Genomic DNA, 18,219 nt, shown 5'->3' on the forward strand with positions numbered 1-18,219 from the left:
TTTTCCGGTAACAGCTTGTGAATGTCACGTTTATTTGTGAACTGAAACATGTAAATATGCTTCCTAAGGAGGACATTTTTACTTTTTCCTACAGCAGGTGAGAAGAAAATAAAAGTCTTGATATTTAAACAGACTGGGGATGAAGTTTTCTTTTGAAACACCAGAGGGCAGCCTTCTGAAAGCACAATCTGTTTACAGTTTTTCTCAGTTGCTTTGGTGCATTTCTCACAACAGAACTAAACTTTGCACAACAGTTAGTCCAACATGTAGTCGTTTTGGCACAACCTAGTGGCGGTTTCATGTTCACAAAATGCCTTTGGACATGAAGTAGCTGAGTAAGTACAAATGTCTAAGGAATGGTCACTTTTGACTTGCTATTCATCACTATCTCCTTGCTTTTATCATGAATGTCACCATTATTTATACTTGTACCGGCTGAATAGTCATTGTCCTTACAACTAATGGTCTTCTTTTCATTGCACTCAAAATTGTTAAACATCTTGTCAAACACTTTGCACACCCATTTTGAAAGCCCTATTATTAAGGAGTTTCCATGGAAATCTCCATAAATTACTTTTCTCAGGTGAACCTTATCTCACACTAATGAACATTGGTGTGTGTCCTGGTGCCAATCGGACAATGTGTGTAATGGTTTGGGATAATGTTAGCTTCCATCACTCTGCTGTAGTCAGGCAGTGGTTTGCAGCACACGACCAGATGCTTATGGAGTTTCTTCCTCCTTACACTCCATTCCTAAATCCAGTTGAGGAGTTTTTCTCTTCCTGGAGGTGGAAGGTATATGACAGGCATCCACATACCCACATGGCCCTGCTAGCAGCTGTAGATGCAGCTTGTGATGACATCACAGCAGAGTCCTGCAGAGGGTGGATTCGACACTTCAGAAGATACTTTCCCCGATGCATCGATAGAGCTGACATTCCCTGTGATGCTGATGAAAATATGTGGGCAGACAGACGGGAGCATGTAGATATCAATGATTGACATGCATCAATGTCTGTTCAGTTTTTTTTGTTTCATAACTGCAGTAAGGTTTACTGTCTAAGAGAGCTTATGTTTGCTGTAAAATGTTTGTTTTACTGTGTTTCCCCAGTCGCACAATGCTGTGAACAGTTCAATTAAATATCAAGAGTGCATATGAAGTGTCTTGATTTTCCTTTACAATTGATGGTTTCCAACATGCCATGCATGCTGTCCAGACTTGACGCGTCATTGGGAAGCACCTACAAAGAAATCCGTCACAATGAGAACGTGTTCAAACCATTTGATTTTGTGACCAAAGGTGCTGATGTAACGACTTGTAATTGTGACAGCCCTGACGCTTTAATTGATATAAGTACTTCCTGTTGATGAATATATTCTCTATTTTGATTAAGGGACTTGCCTTTGAACAACTGACTTCTCTTTTTGATGAAGTGACTCACTTTTGCAAGTTATCCACCATGTTTTGCAGTTTGCACTAATTGTTTTGAGAAAAGCCTTAACAGTGGTGCAGAGATCAATTCTGTTGTGAGAAATGCACCAAAGCAACTGAGATAAACTAGTAACAGGTTTTATTGTGAAAGGTTGGATGGTTTCTTTTCTGTTCATGAAATATGACCTAAAGCAATATTATTTAGTGTAATATTTATCATGAAAGCCACATTTTAAATTAACTATTGGATAATTTATTTAAATTATATAGTTTGGGTGCTTTGAATACACTTCCCATCAGAGGCCAGAAGAGGGCACTATTGTGTCTCCAAGGTTGGAAACCTCTGCTGAAGTTCCTCTGAGCAAGGCATCTGTAGTAACAGCTGTGCTCAAGTCATTTTAGGAGGAATTAAAAAATGCATTTTAATTTATAAAACCAAAAACATTTTTACCTTTATTCCACCAAAAGTTTGAATCATTTAGTGCAACAGCTCGCATCTTAGTGACCATAAAAGTTCTAATAAGAGTCTATGATGTATAAAAATAAAGATTTCTAGAACCAGTGGTGAGTAAAATCTGTTTTTAGATATTTCGTTGACATGTTAACGTTAAAATCTAAAAAGTCGAACACAATTTAGACAAAATGACCCCAAAATTGCAAACACGGCCAGATAAACATCAGATGGGTTAGCCTGGAGATGGCACAGACCCATTTCCCACAGATGGGTTGAGTTTGGTTTAAATGGATGATTTAAAGTGTGGCTGACTGAATTTTTATAATCTTTCACTCCGAGTGTTTCATGCTGGCTGAACATGAAAATGGTCTCCTTCACCGATCTCCTGCATTAGCTTGCGATAGGAAATAGACTGTGAAACCAGAGAATCCTGGCAGATCTGCGTCACACTGTGAATTATGCCCAATTTATACTTTTCCATCTGCGTGGGTATGGAGACACGCAACACCATTATGTGTCGGCGCAAGGGATCTCCGACGGGCTCGCAGAAGTTGATGGAGACATGCCCAACTTTTTAACTATCTGCTTAAAGTGATGGAGACCGCAAGCCTGTCAGGACACAGTTTCCTCAAAATTCGTCAACAGCACCGCCGTTATTGCCTCAAAAAAAAAAGTTAATATTTTTAGGTGCAGACACTGAGCAGATTGAAGAACGCCTCATGGGAAAAAGTCTGAAAAGATGAACGTTTGTTCACTCGTGGCTGAAGGAGTACAAAGATATGCAGCGGGCATTTTATTTGTGGATGGAAATGATGAGAAGCGTGGGTTTAGAGGTGGCAACAGCATGAAGAGGTGGAGGAGAATGAAGGACAAATTCGTCCTTGTTAAAAAGTCTCTGAAATACATCAGAAGCAATCTAATCTTGGACCAGATACATGACTGTAAAGGTGACGGGATACCTCCGAATAGCGCTACGCCCTCTGTTGTCCTGGTGGGAAATTGCTTGGGAACACTCCCCAGCTGAATCTGAAATCAGAACGCCTCTGTCAGTGCATGTGCGTCTCTCCTTTGCAAAGCTGACGAGAAGTAAAAATTAGGCTTAAGTGTATATGGACTCACCCATCGTGACTCACGACGGGGAAGGCTGTGCTTGGCTTTGTCATGAGTTGGTTCAGGAGGAAGACAAGACCCAAGGTGCAGAGAACCAGACGAATGAGGCAGAGGTGGAAGATGAAAGTAAAATCCTTTATTTAGGCATAATCCGAAATGCACGGAGCCAAAAACCAAAAATCCAAATGACTAAATAAGAGATCCAAAAACACTAGAAGCTAGAGACACTAGAAGCACTGGAAACACTAGAGAGCAAACGAGACGAGTCTGACAGGAACAATGGACCGACAAGACACTTCTTGTTCTTCTTCTTCTTCTTCTTCTTCTTCTTCTTCTCCTTCTTCTCCTTCTTCTTCAAGTTTATTGGCGGGTGGCATCCAACTGCTAGGTGCATTTCCGCCACCTACTGTGCTGGAGTGTTCGACAAAACACTGAGACACAGACAGGGTTATATACACTGGGGAGGATGAGAGGGAGATGAACTGCAGGTGTGTGGGGAGAGAGAGCAGGTGAACTCAATTACTAATCAGGGAGGAAACTAACATGACCTAAGAATGAAACCTAAAGACAAGAAGAGCAGGAAACATAATCTAAGGGGGGGAGGGGGGAGACCACAAACACCGGTGGGAAAAACACTCTAAAGAGACTAATAACATGAACAGCTGTAACTAAAGGAAAATGACCTAGGAGAAAAACCTAAAGACCAGAAGGGCAGCAAACATAACTAATATTCTAAGGGGGAAGCTGAAACTAAAGGAAAACACTACAGAAAGAAAAACTACAGGGGCGTGACTAAAAGGGGGCCAAGGGAGCACAGGACCTGGGAGGGGGATGCCTGAGGAGGGAAACCTAGAGAGCTGAAGATCTGGGGGCAAATGGGGAACACCAGGAGACACAAGAGGAAGACGCAAACAAGGACACATGAGGGCGCTAGGAGACACAAAAGGAGAATCTAGAGAGGGATGGAGAACACAAGGAGACACATGAGGGGAGACTCAGACCATGACAGGCTTTGCATCCAGGAAACAGCAGAAAACATCTCGACTGTTATAAGGTAACCGTTAGCATTAGCAACTTCACCACACGGCAGAACTCCTCCAGGCTTGTGTTATTTGTGGAGATAAAACATCCGCGTTGCAAGTCAGATGTAGAGTCGTGTTGCTGTTATCCAATCCGGAGCGAGACATCCAAATGCAGGAAGTAGTACTCCAGAAGCTTCTGTCTGAAGCTCAGCTGTGATGTGGGCGAAGTTTAGGTCTAAGAAATGGTGCACTGGTATATCCCCCCCCCCCCCCCCCCAAAAACAATTTAAGGGGAGTAAAGAATGGGTAGTTTACATCTTACTTATGAACCATAAAATATGAGATTCCATAGAAATATGAAATATCAATCTGGTGGATCTTTGACTAATTTGACCAGAAGATCAGAACTTTTTATTGCAGGGATTAAGCGACACTTCGTATTAACTCCAAGGAAAGAGAGAGAGTCAGGTTTATAATAGTTTAGACATTTATTTCTACACAATTTAAACAAGACTAACTTTAACACTCTGTGCACTGATGGACTACGGTGGCGTGAGACGTGAAATGAATGATGGTGTGTGTGTGGAATGTTATCATCGAAACCGGCGAATCCGGAGAAGCATTTAGTCCTGAGTGGGCGTGAATGTTTCACTCTAAACTTCAGTAGGAGATTTCTAACACACATGAGACGCCATCTGTCGGTCTACGTACCCCAGGGGAAGCCTCCGTTAGATCCAGAATGCCGAGGTCCTCTTGGACCCTCCTTGGTACCGAAGCCGGTAGAAAAGCAGCGGTGCCGACCAGACTAGTCTTGGAATGCTTCCAGGTCACGACAGGTTATCACTGGCATCTCCGAGACCCTGAAGGGGTCGTGAGGTTCAGCTTTTATTCTGAAGGAACTGTTGTGGTCAGGTGTAACTTGCAACAGATTTTATCCAGCTTGTCGAGGTTCTTTATGGCTGAAGAGGAAGTCCGGATGGCCGGTCCGAGACTTCTCTACAACACTTTGAACCAAAGAAAAGGTGGCGTGGGATAGTTTTTATAATTGTCATATTTTGGTTTACTGGCGAATCAGAATTTGACATGCAAAAGAGGGTTTATACAAACACCACAGAAAACCACACCCAGCCCCAGAAACGAAGGTTCTGATTGGATCAGACAAAAGGAAATGTGTCGTGTGACTTTAGCATTACGTGTCATCAGTGTCTAGTGCAAATGTCCAAGATTATAATTACTTGTAAAGTACTACTGATCACAGGATTATAACATCAAGTAATAACATTGTCATTTCACAGATTGATTGAACATTGGGCTCACATTATTATTGGTAATTAACAAAGTTGTTGATTGTGTTTATCAAAATAGTTCTTGTCTTTGCTGTAACAGAGGTGAAGCAGTTCAGATGAGCAGAGTGCATGAAAGACCTTGGCCACCATCTCATGTAGATTAGGCTGTCAGAGACTTTATGTCTCTGCTCAAGCAAACGCAGCGGATCATGACCTTTAGGTCAAAAAACATTCATGATGCTACGGGGGCATTCATTCCTGCAAATGTATTGAGTAAACATGTAAAGTACTCCTTTAAATCAGGATTATTTTATCGTTTTAGGCCAGCTAGATGAAAACTCTAGATCATGTGTAATTGTAACAGATTTTGCTTTAGTCAGTTGAATTCTTTAGAATAACAAAGCTGGATAGTTTAGATGGTTAAACACATTCACACGTTCATTTTTTCTGTCTTATGTTGTATGTAAGTGGATTTGAGGATAATAATAATAATCTTAATCTCTTATAATCTCATGTGGTTCATTTGCATACATGCAGTCAGCCCGTATTTTTCCTGCTCGCTGCAGTTATGAGACGACCAGAGAGGAATGTTTCTGAGCACAGATTTCTGTGGAAACAGTTGCCATGCAACAGCACAATACAGCGTTTCTATGAGTAGTAACTTGACTGCATGACTGCTCCTTTGCTGTAACTCATGCAGCGAATCTGCATCCTTCTTTTCTCTCAGAGGAACAATGGAGTCTTTGTCTGGGGGCTCTAACTGTGTTGTCCTTGTTCCATCGGTGGTCTGGGGAAACTTTGCTTCACCGTCTGCTCCCACACCCAGAATCCCTTCAGTTTCTGCACTCAGAGCCAGCTAGTTCTTAGCTAATCCTTGCCTCGCACCGTTAACCTTCATTTGCGGTCGCCACACCACATTTCACCCCTTCAGCCTCGCCTCAGCCTCGCTTTTCCCCACGTCTGACCCTGCTGACCTATTGCCAATCAAACGAAAGCGTGCATCCTCCTCCCGGCTGCCAGAGCCATAGCTCCTTCTATTTACTCATTTATTTATTTCTGTACTTTATCCCTGCACTGTGGGGAATCCCCTGTGCCCACATACATAATGAGTCACCGCCAGCGTAGATAACAGACAGCGGACCCACAAACAAGGCAGGGGCATAACTTATCAACCAGCTGACACCTGGAGAGCTGATTGTAAAACCAAGCACGACCGGCTAGACGTTGTTCGAGGTAAAGGATGCGCGGACATCTCATCACAAGGAGCAGGAGCTGAACCGGGAAGTCTTTATGGATGAAAAAGGAACCAAAAACTCATCTAGCAGGGCTACAATTAAAGGTTTCCTCATCAGAGAGCTGCACCTGAGGATCGACGGCTTCATTCCCGGGAATTAAAAACGTTCTCGTAGCATGAAACCTGGCATGTCAGCACTTTTGTGTTATTTATTACCAGCTGCAAATCTCTGGAAACCTGAGGCCTCCAAAGAACAAACAGTTACGTAACCATGGTGAAGGGAGAAGGAGGGGTGATGGTGGTTAATTTTAGACGTACAAACTTCTGGTCATCACAAGTCTCTGTAGTTCTTAATGATCACAAAGCTCCACTAAGATGCCTCAAAATAGGGTTTAAAGCCTTCAACTGAATCTTGCGGTGCTTTTTGATAAATAATACAAAGTCTGAATGTTAGTTTGAATAATTTATTCTGAAGCAGTCGTGCATAAAACACTGTCTTTGTGCCAGAAACGAGTCTGCAGCCTTCTGTGTTTTATCGTAACCTAATTCTGCACGAACATGTCCTGAAACAGCTGCTAGCAGCCGTGTTGATGGTGTGATTTCATGCCGTTCTTGTATGTTAGGAGTAAAACTGATGAATCAAGCTTTAAAAAGCAGAAGCACACATCCCAACTCTTCATGCAGAGGCAGATAGTGCGTTTGGTGGCGAGGCTGTCACATTGATGTCTCTGGTCTACTCACTGTCTACTCTCAGGCTGCAGGGAAACCTATTTATAGATGCGTGTCTGTTCTCGGTCTCCTTTTTCCTCTCCATCGCTCTTTTCCTTCTCCTTTCCTACTTCTAATGGGCTGATATTTCTGGAGTTTCTTTGGATCTTTAAGGTGCAAATCACACCGAGTCAAAATCTTCAAAGTCCAAAAGAAGCTGGTTGAAGTTACAGAAAGGTGTTTATAAAGGTACAACATGTTGACTTGGTTCAGCATAATAGCAATGTTTTATTTTTTAAACCTCTCTTTGCAAAAGGTCCTGTGTTCATATTACGGACAAGCCCCCAAATTAGATTACGGCCTGACTTACTGGGTTTCTGTCATGGTCTGCATCCTGCGTCTCCCTCATGTGTCTCCTTGTGTTCTCCATCCCTCTCTAGGTTTCCCTTATGTGTCTCCTTGTGTTCCTCATGTGTCTCCTTGACTGCATCCTTCCTCATGTGCCTCCTTGTGTTCCCCAGGCCACTCCAGGTTTTTTCCCCTTAGGTGTTCCCCCCAGGTTTCAGCGTCCCTGTGTGTCCCCAACCCCCTCCAGGCTATCTAGGTTTCCCTTACAATTTTCCTTAGATACCTTTTATCATTAGTCTTCTGTTAAGTGTTTTATCTAGTCTGTTTTCTCTCTCTAGTTCATTTTGCTCCCTTCCCCATTCTTAGGTCTGTTTTCCTCCCATGCTCTGTTGTGCTCCTCCTCTGTTTATTGGTCTCACCTGTGCACAATTCCCTAATCACCCAGCCCTTGTGTATATAACCCTGTCTGCGTCTCAGTGTGATTGTCGGTCCATTGTTTGGTGTCAGCGTTGTTTCGTGCCTCGTCTCTAGGTTTTGTGCTCTATGTGAGCTTTCGTTCTCCTAGTGTTCAGGACTTTGGCTTTTGGCTTCCTGCCCTTTTGGATTTTTGGTTCCTCATCCTAATAAAAAGGATTTTACTTTAAAACCGCTCCTGCCTCGAGTCATCTGGTGTTTTCTGCATCTTGGGTCCTAACTCGCAACGTGACAAATACAAGTGAGGGTCATTTATCATTTATGCAGCTAAAGCGGAAAAAAGGTGTCAGTGAATTTCATTCTGTGCATGATAAATAACTGTGTCACCATGGATGGAAGCCTGATTCACTTCTAATCCATCACAACATAAATAATATTTCAGGAGCTTCTCAGCAGAAGCACGGCTTGTCTCATGGTGCTAACACATTGCTTCAGAGGGCGCTGCATGGCCTCAAGGATAACGTGCGTAGTCATCCTGACCTCCCCTTCATGTGATGACAGTCAGCAGATGCAGGTAGGGGGAAGAAGAGAGAGAATCCACTTCCTGTCTCCTACAGATGTGACCCTTTATTAAATAAGCTCTCCTGGTGTTTGTAAATGCACAGATAAAAGAGCCGTTTAACTCTGAACGGTGTCATTTTTGTGATTTTGGCAACAAACGTCTGTTTGGTTCAGGTGTAATTTGAAAGAATCTGTCTTGAAAGCATTCAACTGAATTTGCAGCTGTTTGAAATGTGATCACAAACCCATCAGCTGCGTTTTATTGACGAGAAATTTCCATTAAGCATCGTGTTCCTGAAAGTGTTACCATACATTAAAAGCCACCACGGAGCAGGTAGGCTGGAGCTGAATCTCAATGCCTCCTGTGTGTTTTGAGCTTTATTTATTTATTTTACAGGATGCAATAGGTGTCTGAGCAGTGCAGCAGGAAGATGGGCTGATGGTGGGATACTTATTATAGCCCTAGCAACAGCGGCGGGATTGGTGGCTGCAGAGAGAGAGAGCTCGTCAGCCATTGGCTGGTGAGGAGAACCTTTCAAAGCACAGAATTTCATCTCATGAAAGGTTCAGTGCAGCAGGCTGCAGCAAGGGGCTGCAGTCTGAAGGTGGTGGTGGGTGTCCAACAGACTGCAACTTCAGCTCATCAATCAGAACAAAGGGGTGAAAATCCCAGTTTGAAATTCGCCAGTTTAAAGAAAAACATTCAGATCAGCTCAACTGTCCCGTTAGAAAAAACAAAACCAGGGCAGGTAGCTATAAAACTCGTTAGACTCCAACTCTCCAGTCAGAATGAGAAGCTGAATAAAGATTTATGACACCACTCCCTTTGTCTTTCTGGAAATATAGTTTGGCTTATATTTTATTTTATTTATTAACTAGCAATGCAGCTTTTAAAAAGACTCATGTAGGACACCTGGTGTGAGCTGGAAGCATCTAATGCAGTGTCCATCATGAACACACACACACACACGTGATGCGACCTACAGTGAGTTACATCGAGTCGCATTGACTTCCTGTGTCGGCAGAAATGGAAGGAAAGGAACGAGCTGTTCTGGGATGATGCAACATTTCAGACAAATGAATGTAGAAAAATACCAATGAACAAATAACTTTATGGACAAAAGATGGCAACCGAACAAAAATAAAATCCCCAGAGAATACAGATCGTATCCTTTTTCAGCTCTTTGGATAATTTAGGTCAGTTTTTCTTTCCCTTTTTTATTGATCAAATTCATAAGTTGCACGTTGTGTCACAGAAACAAAGATAAAAATAATAATAATGAAAACACAAAAAGCACAATATGTGAGTGAAATCCACCAGATGCCATTTTTTATTCTAAACATAAAAAAAAAAACAAAATGAAAGATAAATTATCTAATTTCAACACAAACACTTGAAGTGAGATGCTATCTATAGGACAGGGTTTCATACCATTTGTCCCGGGAACCTTTGAGACCTTCACAAAGTTAAAAATAAATCAAAGCAGCTGTAACATACTGTGAGCTCATGGAGGCTGACTCACCACGGCAACATAATTGGCATACATGAGCACGGTTGTGTGGCTGACCTTAAGGCTTCTGGTTTTTCTCCCGAGCCATCCAATCAGAAATAAATTTAAAAAAGTCAAATAAAAACCACCATCTATATAAACAATAATCTATATTAGCAGCAGCATAGATCAGCAGCTTCCTGTGCTATTAAACAACATCCTAGTGTTCTGAAGAGGTGCTTTATTATGCTTTCCCTGGTAAATATGCATATCCATGTGCAGATCAACACAAACGAGCGAAGAGAAATGATCACATCCTGCACACATGCTTGCAGGAATACGTTTTTTTTCTTTTTTGTTAAAGAATAACTTGTAAACAGTGGCGTGTCCAGATCTTTTAAAATGGGGTGGCCCAGGTGAGACATAACTTTGTGCATGGGTGGCACCAATGGTTATGATTTTTTTGTTTTACCCCCAAGCCTTTTGTGGACAATGAAAAGCCTATTTAAAGGTAAATTAGTGTGGTGGCACCTGGGGTGGCCGATCAGATTCCAAGGGTGGCATGTGCCACCCCAGGCCACACCCTGGACACGCCCCTGCTTGTAAATGAGGTTTATAAAACGAAACAGGCACAAAAGGGAAGCAGACTGCACTCAGGGCGAAGCACGAAACAGTGAAGTGGTGTCCCTAAAAGCAACAATACGACAGTACACTCGACCACCACGGACACGGTGCACGTATCGTTTAGTCAGATTCTTTTTTATTATCATAGCTATTATTCCGGTTCTTGTGCAACTGCTACATAATGACTCACATTCAAGACATTTTGTCACTCAGAAACAGCTAAAAGGTAGAAAAACAAAACGAAGAAACGGAAATGGAGACTGTCCCAAATCAAAAAATGGTCCATGTGTGTGGTTTCAAACAGAAACACTGAGCCTGGAAACGTCACCATTATTATAGCATGACAGGAACAAAAAGGTACTTAAATACTGTTCAAAGAACAAAACAGAATCATACTTTAATGTGACAAACACCAGCTGGTCAGGTTAAGTAAGCACTGGTGGGTTATTAGCTATTATATTATTTTTATCTTCTTTTTTTCTTTCAGTAACAAATTAAATACACATATTGCATGTCACTAAAGCAACGCCCGTTACAGGTCAATTTTTACGATCACCATTTTGGTATAGCAAATCCCCCCCCCCCCCCCCCCCCAAATAAAAAAATCAAATAAATTAGAAATCAACATCAGACAAAGCCTGTATTTTTTCTCAATCATATGAATACTTAACACCCACAGTATAAGATAATAAAGTCAAGCTACTGTATATAAATACATCACCAGCATGCACAATATTGAGTAAGCAATATTATTGTTGTTGTCGTCTTACACTGAAGAAACAGTATAGTAGGCAAGTGCATTTAATAAAACAAACACAGAAGTAAACCACGAACTCTGAAGCTGCTTTTGTTTTTTTGTTTGTTTTTTTTGTTGTTTTTCTGGTTTCGTTTAGTTAAGTCTCCTCCTTTAATGATCTTTACCTGCCAAAAAATAATCAACGGTTCCAGAAACAGATTATCTGCAAGATGCCAAAAAAAACATTTTTGGGGGGGGGGGGGGGGGGGGGTGGGGACTGATCCTAGTCCAGATTCAAGCTCCTGCGTCTGATTTATCCTCTAAGACTTCGGGCGACCTTTACGGTTTAAAAGCGGGTTCAATAAAGCCGATGATGTTGTTTTCTGGCCTTCTTTGACTGGAACCGATGCAAACTAGCGTTGTGAAGCATTCCCATTCAAGCATTTTCTCTCTCACGTTACTCAAATGCATCTCGATCACGCAAAAAACCCTAAATTGAGCAGCTTATCTCGACAGTTCGTATGCCAGCGTGAGGCTGCCGTTTCAACCCAACAACCTCCGCTTCGGGCTGATTGACTGACATATCAGTGGTTTTGGCAAACGTCAAAGAGAAATCAAGAAGACGGAGGCCCCCCTTTCAACTGTATATATATTTCTATATATATTTAAACTAAGATTTACCCTCCACTCGCTCCTCTCTTTTGACTCTTTTCTTTTAACACATGGAAAAATAAAGAACTGCTGCGACGGTAGAATCATCGGCATAAGCGGCTGCCAAAGTCCACCGGCCCTTCATAATAATTTTTTTAAACGCGTGTTTTTTATCCCCTCCATATGATTTTTTAAAACTTTTTCTTTAATTGTTGCCCTCCCCTCCCTCGTCGTCCTGCTGGTCACTTGTCCACAGTGTCAAGTTGTCTCGGAGCAGCTGCATGATGAGAGTGGAGTCTTTGTAGGAATCCTCGTTGAGGGTGTCGAGCTCGGCGATGGCGTCGTCGAAGGCGGTCTTGGCCAGATGGCAGGCCTGCTCGGGGGCGTTCTGGATCTCGTAGTAAAACACAGAGTAGTTGAGTGCCAAGCCCAGGCGGATGGGGTGGGTGGGCTGCATGTGCTCCTTGCTGATCTCGTGAGCCTCGTTGTAGGCCTTCTCCGACGACTCTACCACCGTGGCCCTCTTCTCCCCGGTGGCCACCTCTGCCAGATACCGGTAGTAGTCGCCCTTCATCTTCAGGTAGAACACCTTGCTCTCGTGCTGCGTGTCGCTGCAGTTCTTGATCAGGAAGTTGTCCAGGAGGTTGAGCACGTCCTGGCACACGGCCTCCAGCTCTTTCTCGATCTTCTCCCGGTAGGCCCGCACCATCTCGATCTTCTTCTCGTTGCCGTCGGCGGAGGTCTTCTGCTCGATGCTGGAGATGACCCTCCAGGAGGAGCGGCGGGCGCCCACCACATTCTTGTAGGCCACTGACAGGAGATTCCTCTCCTCGTTGGACAGGGCCTCGTTCAGCTCCGTCACCTGAAAAAGGACATCGTTGACCTTTAACTCACAAGCAGCAAAAAGCAAGACAGAAACCCTCATCTCATTTTTCCGGACTTTTCCCCCCGCACCGTTGCAACAATGGCTGGCCATCCCATCGGAGAAAATGAGTGATTTGTCCAGCGATTTGCCAGCTAAATCATCCAATCACAAAGATGATTAGATGATGCTAATACCCATTAGCTGCCCCAGTTATTTGGCCATAGACGATCCCGTTGCATGGATTAATCTGCACCAACACGGTTGTCCACTTCAAAGCCGATGAGCAATATTTCACTTGTCATGAGCAATTGCCAGTTTCCATGGCAATTCATTCATTTAGTGCCCCAGTAGCTCCAGCTGTCACGTGTGCAGCTAATGCCAGTTAGCCAGGAATGATATTCGACATGGTTGGTGGCAGCAGAAGAAGGGGGGTGGGGGGCAGCTGCAGTGTAAGTGAAAACCCATCGCTGCACCCGCGGTTCACGTGTCCCAGTGACCTTCTCTCTGGCTCAAAATGACCTTTTTACCTTTCTAAATCCGTGACATCACTCCGAGTCTCATCATTAAATTTAGATCTGGACCGGTGGTGGCGATCATTGAGCAGATATCTAATAGAATCTCTTTAAAGTCAAATATTTCGGCGTTTTTTTTTTTTTTTTTGTGGGAAACGTTGAGTCAGAGTTGGAATCGATGACCGATGAAACCTTTTCTTCAGCAGCTGATTTAATCTCGCAGCTCGTTGAGATGAGCACAAAGATGGCTCAAGGTGACGTACGGTGAGTGGGTGGAGAGGAGCTGTAGAGATGGACTGACTGTTGCAACGCCCGTCTAAAAAATACCCAAATCTTTCTGGTTTTTTGCAGGACTGGCGGTTACATCCCAGCCATCATTGGGGTTTTAGCTACTTTCTTACTTCAAATTCAGCTTCAGCATCACTTCTTCCATGAGGAACACGAAGGTGGCGGTCTCTCGTTTGTCATGTCAAGCTGTAATTCCAAGGGAATCCCTTTAATTTGAGAGGGGGTGAACACACCCTTGCAAAAAACGAGAGGAGGGGGGCAGTTTGGACTGCACTGACATGGCAGATTGTTTAAAGGGAAAGGAGTCCCTCCCTGCTCGGGCATCGTCCCACCTCCTTTGCAACCAGAAACCCATGAGGGCTCCATTCTCCTGCCTCCATGAGGAGCAAAATGTTCCTCCTTCATGGGGATGGTTTGAATCTGGGTGTGTGAGCTGACTCAGGCTACAGCAGAACAATCCTGGCACGCTGCTGGTTTCAATAAGAGCTCGTGTGACACAGCAGTTTCCCCCTCTTTTCCTATGAACTAGTGAAGCCGGTCCAGAGGGAAGCAGGGCAGACAAAGGCTCTGTCCTCAGCAGCGACCAATAGGAGGCGAGGAGGCTAATGTGAGCCCGTCATCCTCCCCACATCACACCATTTCATCACGCTCGTTACCCCAAAATGAATATAAATTAGTGCTGGGCATCACCTGGAGACAAAAGGGTATGGGGAAGGAGATGATCTGGTCAGACTGACTCACTGCAATATGACAAAGAATCTTCTGGAGATTCTGCTGCCTCCTACATGTGTTTTGGGGAGGGGGGGGGGGCAGCTTTTAACCCATCACCGGTCAGAAAAAAGTGCTTATTAAAAAGGGAGCAGATATAATTTATGTGACAAAGAGAGGAGGAGGAGGGTGTGGAGGAGGCAGCCGTTGATAGGCTTTTTCTGAGCAACCTCACATGGCTCCCAGCAGCAGAGGCTCTGATGGATTCAGCATAATGGAGGGGGAGGGGGTGCAAGTATGGAAATATGAAATAAATAAATGAAAATAGGGAAGGTCTGCTGAAGCATCAGTAGAGGATGAGAGGCTGTGAGATACGAGTCTCTCACTGGACGGTGGAGGCGACAGACGGCACCGCCCAAGCAGCAGGCTGATCTGGGATCGGCTCATTATTAAAATAATGATTCAAATGTATCTGATGTAATAGAGGTGGCCCTGGTGACAGCGCGTGTGTTACCCTGGTAACCAGATGTTAATGATCCGAAATCAGACATCCACGTGACATAATTGCAGAAACGGACAGACTTACCGATTTCATCGCAGCTGCCATATCATCATATCTCTCCGCCTGCTCAGCCAGCCTGGCTTTCTGCACCAGCTGTTCGCGGTCGACCATTTTCTCTGCTGATCTCAGGTCTGCTGGCTCTGCTCTCCGGCTGCGGCTCGAGCTGCTCTACACGCGCTTGGGGAGGAAACGGCTGATCTTGGAAATCGCAGTGCAGTGAAATCCTATCGAGCCTGGTGCTGCTGCAGCTGTTCCCTGCTGTCTGTCTGGGCTCCGTGCAGACGGGACAGCCTCTCTCTCCTCTTCCTCCTCCCTTCCTCACTCCTCCTCCTCCTCACACACTCTCCACGGGCTGCGTAATCACCCGGGAAGGTGGGTGTCGGTGCCAATGATGTAACACTGTACATGGGAACCAGAAGACCAGGATGATAGATGGGAGCAGCTCGGCTCCAAAGGCTTGATGGGAGATGAAGTCCTTCCAGGCTTTTCACAGTTGTTTTTGCTCAGTTTTTGCTAAATTGCTGGTGCAAAATATTTTGCAGAACTTTTTTTTTATATTTAGCTTTAAAGTTTCATTTCAAATAATGTTTAAATGTCACATAATTTCAGTTAATCTAAACCTAAATTACTAAACTCTCAGAATTACCAATCATCAGAGATCAAACGGTTTGACGTCATTCCACCAATCAGCGCGTTAGCGCGCCAAATTTTGGTGCGACTGCAGAGCCAGAAAACAGCTCGGATCCTCTCGTGTTTACGGTCAGGTCTCTAAAACTAACTGCTAGGTTTATGAAAGTGTCACATAACAAGGTTGACTAATTGTGCTAAATAAGGAGACGTGTTGTAATTGTAAAAATCAATTAAGTTGGTGAAATCTTAACATGAATGTCAAATCTGCCATATTTGAACATGCACCTTGAACAAGTCAAAGAAATAACTATTTTTTTAGGTGAATTCTGCTGTTTTTTTAGACATAATCTTAATGTTCTTGGAAACAGTAATACAGTAATAACAATTACGATGTAGAATTTATTTTGCAGTTTTAAGCCAAGATATCTCTGGGAAATGGAGGAGGAGGCAGATCCTCAAATATAAAATATTCTAATAATCTATATTTTTTCAGAAATAGTCTCTATTGTTCAATAACTTTTCAAAAATATTGTACAGTAATCTGTTTTTTAAAAAATATTCTTTACTGTCACTTTTGACCCTTTATTTTATTTTTATTACTTGATCATGGGCTGGGCTGATTGGCTGCACCTGGCGGTAAGGCGTTTCCTGTTTCCTGTTTTCAGTGTTGCACTACGTGTAGCTGTTTGGTGTTTGGGGCTCGCTAAAACTGATTTAATTTCTCTGTACTAGGATATCTCTGAGTTATTGTAGCACATAAGCACGCTAAAACACACATTTTCTGTTGTTCCACCTAGCTTTTAGGGAACCATTTGAGTTTGCACGCTGTTTATTTGGTGTTGAACAGTTTGCTCGTCCAGTTAGCTTAGCCTCAGCACGGCTATGGCTACTTCTGTCTCTGCTTCTCTGTCTCCTATCTCTCGCTCTCTGTGTCAGATGTTTAGTTACCCCTCTTCCTCCTTTAGGATAATGGTACGTGTAATAAGTGCAGCATTTTTGTAGCTTTGGAGGCAAGGGTGTCGGAATTGGAGTCCCGGCTCCGCGCTGTTGAAAAACCCATAAACAACCGTAGCTACTAGCTAGCGCGGGGCTCAGAACCACCCCGTAGCGATCCTCCAGCAGAACCCGAGCAGCCGGGACCTCAGGCCGGCTGGGTGACGTTACGCAGGAAGCATAGAACCCAGCCCGTGGGCCACCACCAACCCGTCCACGTTTCTAATAGATTTTCCCCGCTCAGTGACGCACCCACTGACAAGCCGACTCTGATCATTGGCAGCTCCATAGTCAGAAACGTGGTATTAGAGACTCCAGCAACCATAGTTAAATGTTTACCTGGGGCCAGAGCGGGCGACATTAAATCTTATCTGAAACTGCTGGCTAAGGATAAGCGTAAATACAGTAAGATTGTTATTCACGCTGGCGGTAACGACACCCGGTTACGCCAATCGGAGGTCACTAAAATTAATGTTGCTTCGGTGTGTAAGTTTGCCAAAACAATGTCGGACTCCGTAATTTTCTCTGGCCCCCTGCCTGATCGGACCAGTGACGACATGTTTAGTCGCATGCTGTCCTTCAACCGCTGGTTGTCTAGGTGGTGTCCTGAAAACAACGTGGGCAACGTTGATAATTGGAAAACTTTTTGGGGAAAACCTGGTCTGATGCGGAGAGACGGCATCCATCCCTCTTTGGATGGAGCAGCTCTTCTTTCTAGGAATATGGCCAGTTTTATTAGTCCTCCATGACTACCCAGGGTCCAGACCAGGAAGCAGAGTCGTAGTTTAACCCACCCCTCTGCAGCTTCTGTACTGTTACCCACCCACTACCCCATAGAGACAGTGTCCTGCCCACGGCCAAAACCACACAGATTAAATATCGGGCTTAATAAAGCAAATCATGGAAATCTCATAAATATTAGAACAAATTCAACTGAGCAGAAAACTAGAAAAATTAAATGTGGGTTGTTGAACATTAGATCCATTTTTTCTAAGACTTTGTTAGTTAATGACTTGATTTGTGATAATCAGATCTCTTTGCTCTCTCTCACAGAATCCTGGCTGCAGCAAGAGGACTATGTTAGCTTAAACGAGTCGACTCCTTCAAATTATTTAAATCATCAGATTGCTCGAAGTACAGGGCGAGGAGGAGCAGTAGCAACCATTTTTCATTCGGACTTATTAATCAGTCCCTTACAGATTAATAGTTACAGTTCGTTTGAACATCTTATTCTTAGTTTTCCTAATCCAGATTGCAAAACTGTAAAACCACTCTTGTTTGTAGTTTTAAATCGTCCACCAGGCCCTTACTCTGAGTTTTTGGATCAGATCTCTGATTTTTTATCTTATTTGGTGCTAAATACTGATAAGGTCATTGTAGTGGGGGATTTTAATATTCATGTGGACATTGAAAATGATTGCCTCAATGTAGCCTTTAGTAATATCTTAGACTCAATTGGTTTTACTCAAAGAATACATAGCTCCACCCACTCCTGCCATCATACACTAGACCTTGTGCTGACTTATGGCATAGAGTGTGAGGAAATAACGATCTTTCCACATAATCCAGTCCTCTCGGACCACTTTCTGAT

General features: G+C 43.6%; 1 protein-coding gene across 1 annotated transcript; it reads right to left on the bottom strand.

Annotated features, from left to right (window-relative positions):
- Positions 1–10,797: 10,797 nt before the first annotated feature.
- ywhag2 (3-monooxygenase/tryptophan 5-monooxygenase activation protein, gamma polypeptide 2) lies at positions 10,798–15,349 on the bottom strand. Its single transcript, XM_070543630.1, has 2 exons — positions 15,030–15,349; positions 10,798–12,932 (listed from the first exon to the last, which is right to left on the bottom strand). Exons 1-2 carry the CDS (start codon positions 15,114–15,116, stop codon positions 12,276–12,278), a joined length of 744 nt encoding a protein of 247 aa, XP_070399731.1. The 5' UTR covers positions 15,117–15,349; the 3' UTR covers positions 10,798–12,275.
- Positions 15,350–18,219: the final 2,870 nt, after the last annotated feature.

This window comes from Nothobranchius furzeri, chromosome 13, assembly GCF_043380555.1.
Source record: "Nothobranchius furzeri strain GRZ-AD chromosome 13, NfurGRZ-RIMD1, whole genome shotgun sequence".
In the NCBI taxonomy this organism is placed as follows: Eukaryota; Metazoa; Chordata; class Actinopteri; order Cyprinodontiformes; family Nothobranchiidae; genus Nothobranchius; species Nothobranchius furzeri.

Bases quoted from the DNA above. Each gene is read 5' to 3' on its own strand.
- ywhag2 (XM_070543630.1), bottom strand. From the start codon at position 15,116: ATGGTCGACCGCGAACAGCTGGTGCAGAAAGCCAGGCTGGCTGAGCAG. The intron at 12,933-15,029 runs GTAAGTCTGTCC...GTCCTTTTTCAG, and splicing joins TGGCAGCTGCGATGAAATCG to GTGACGGAGCTGAACGAGGC.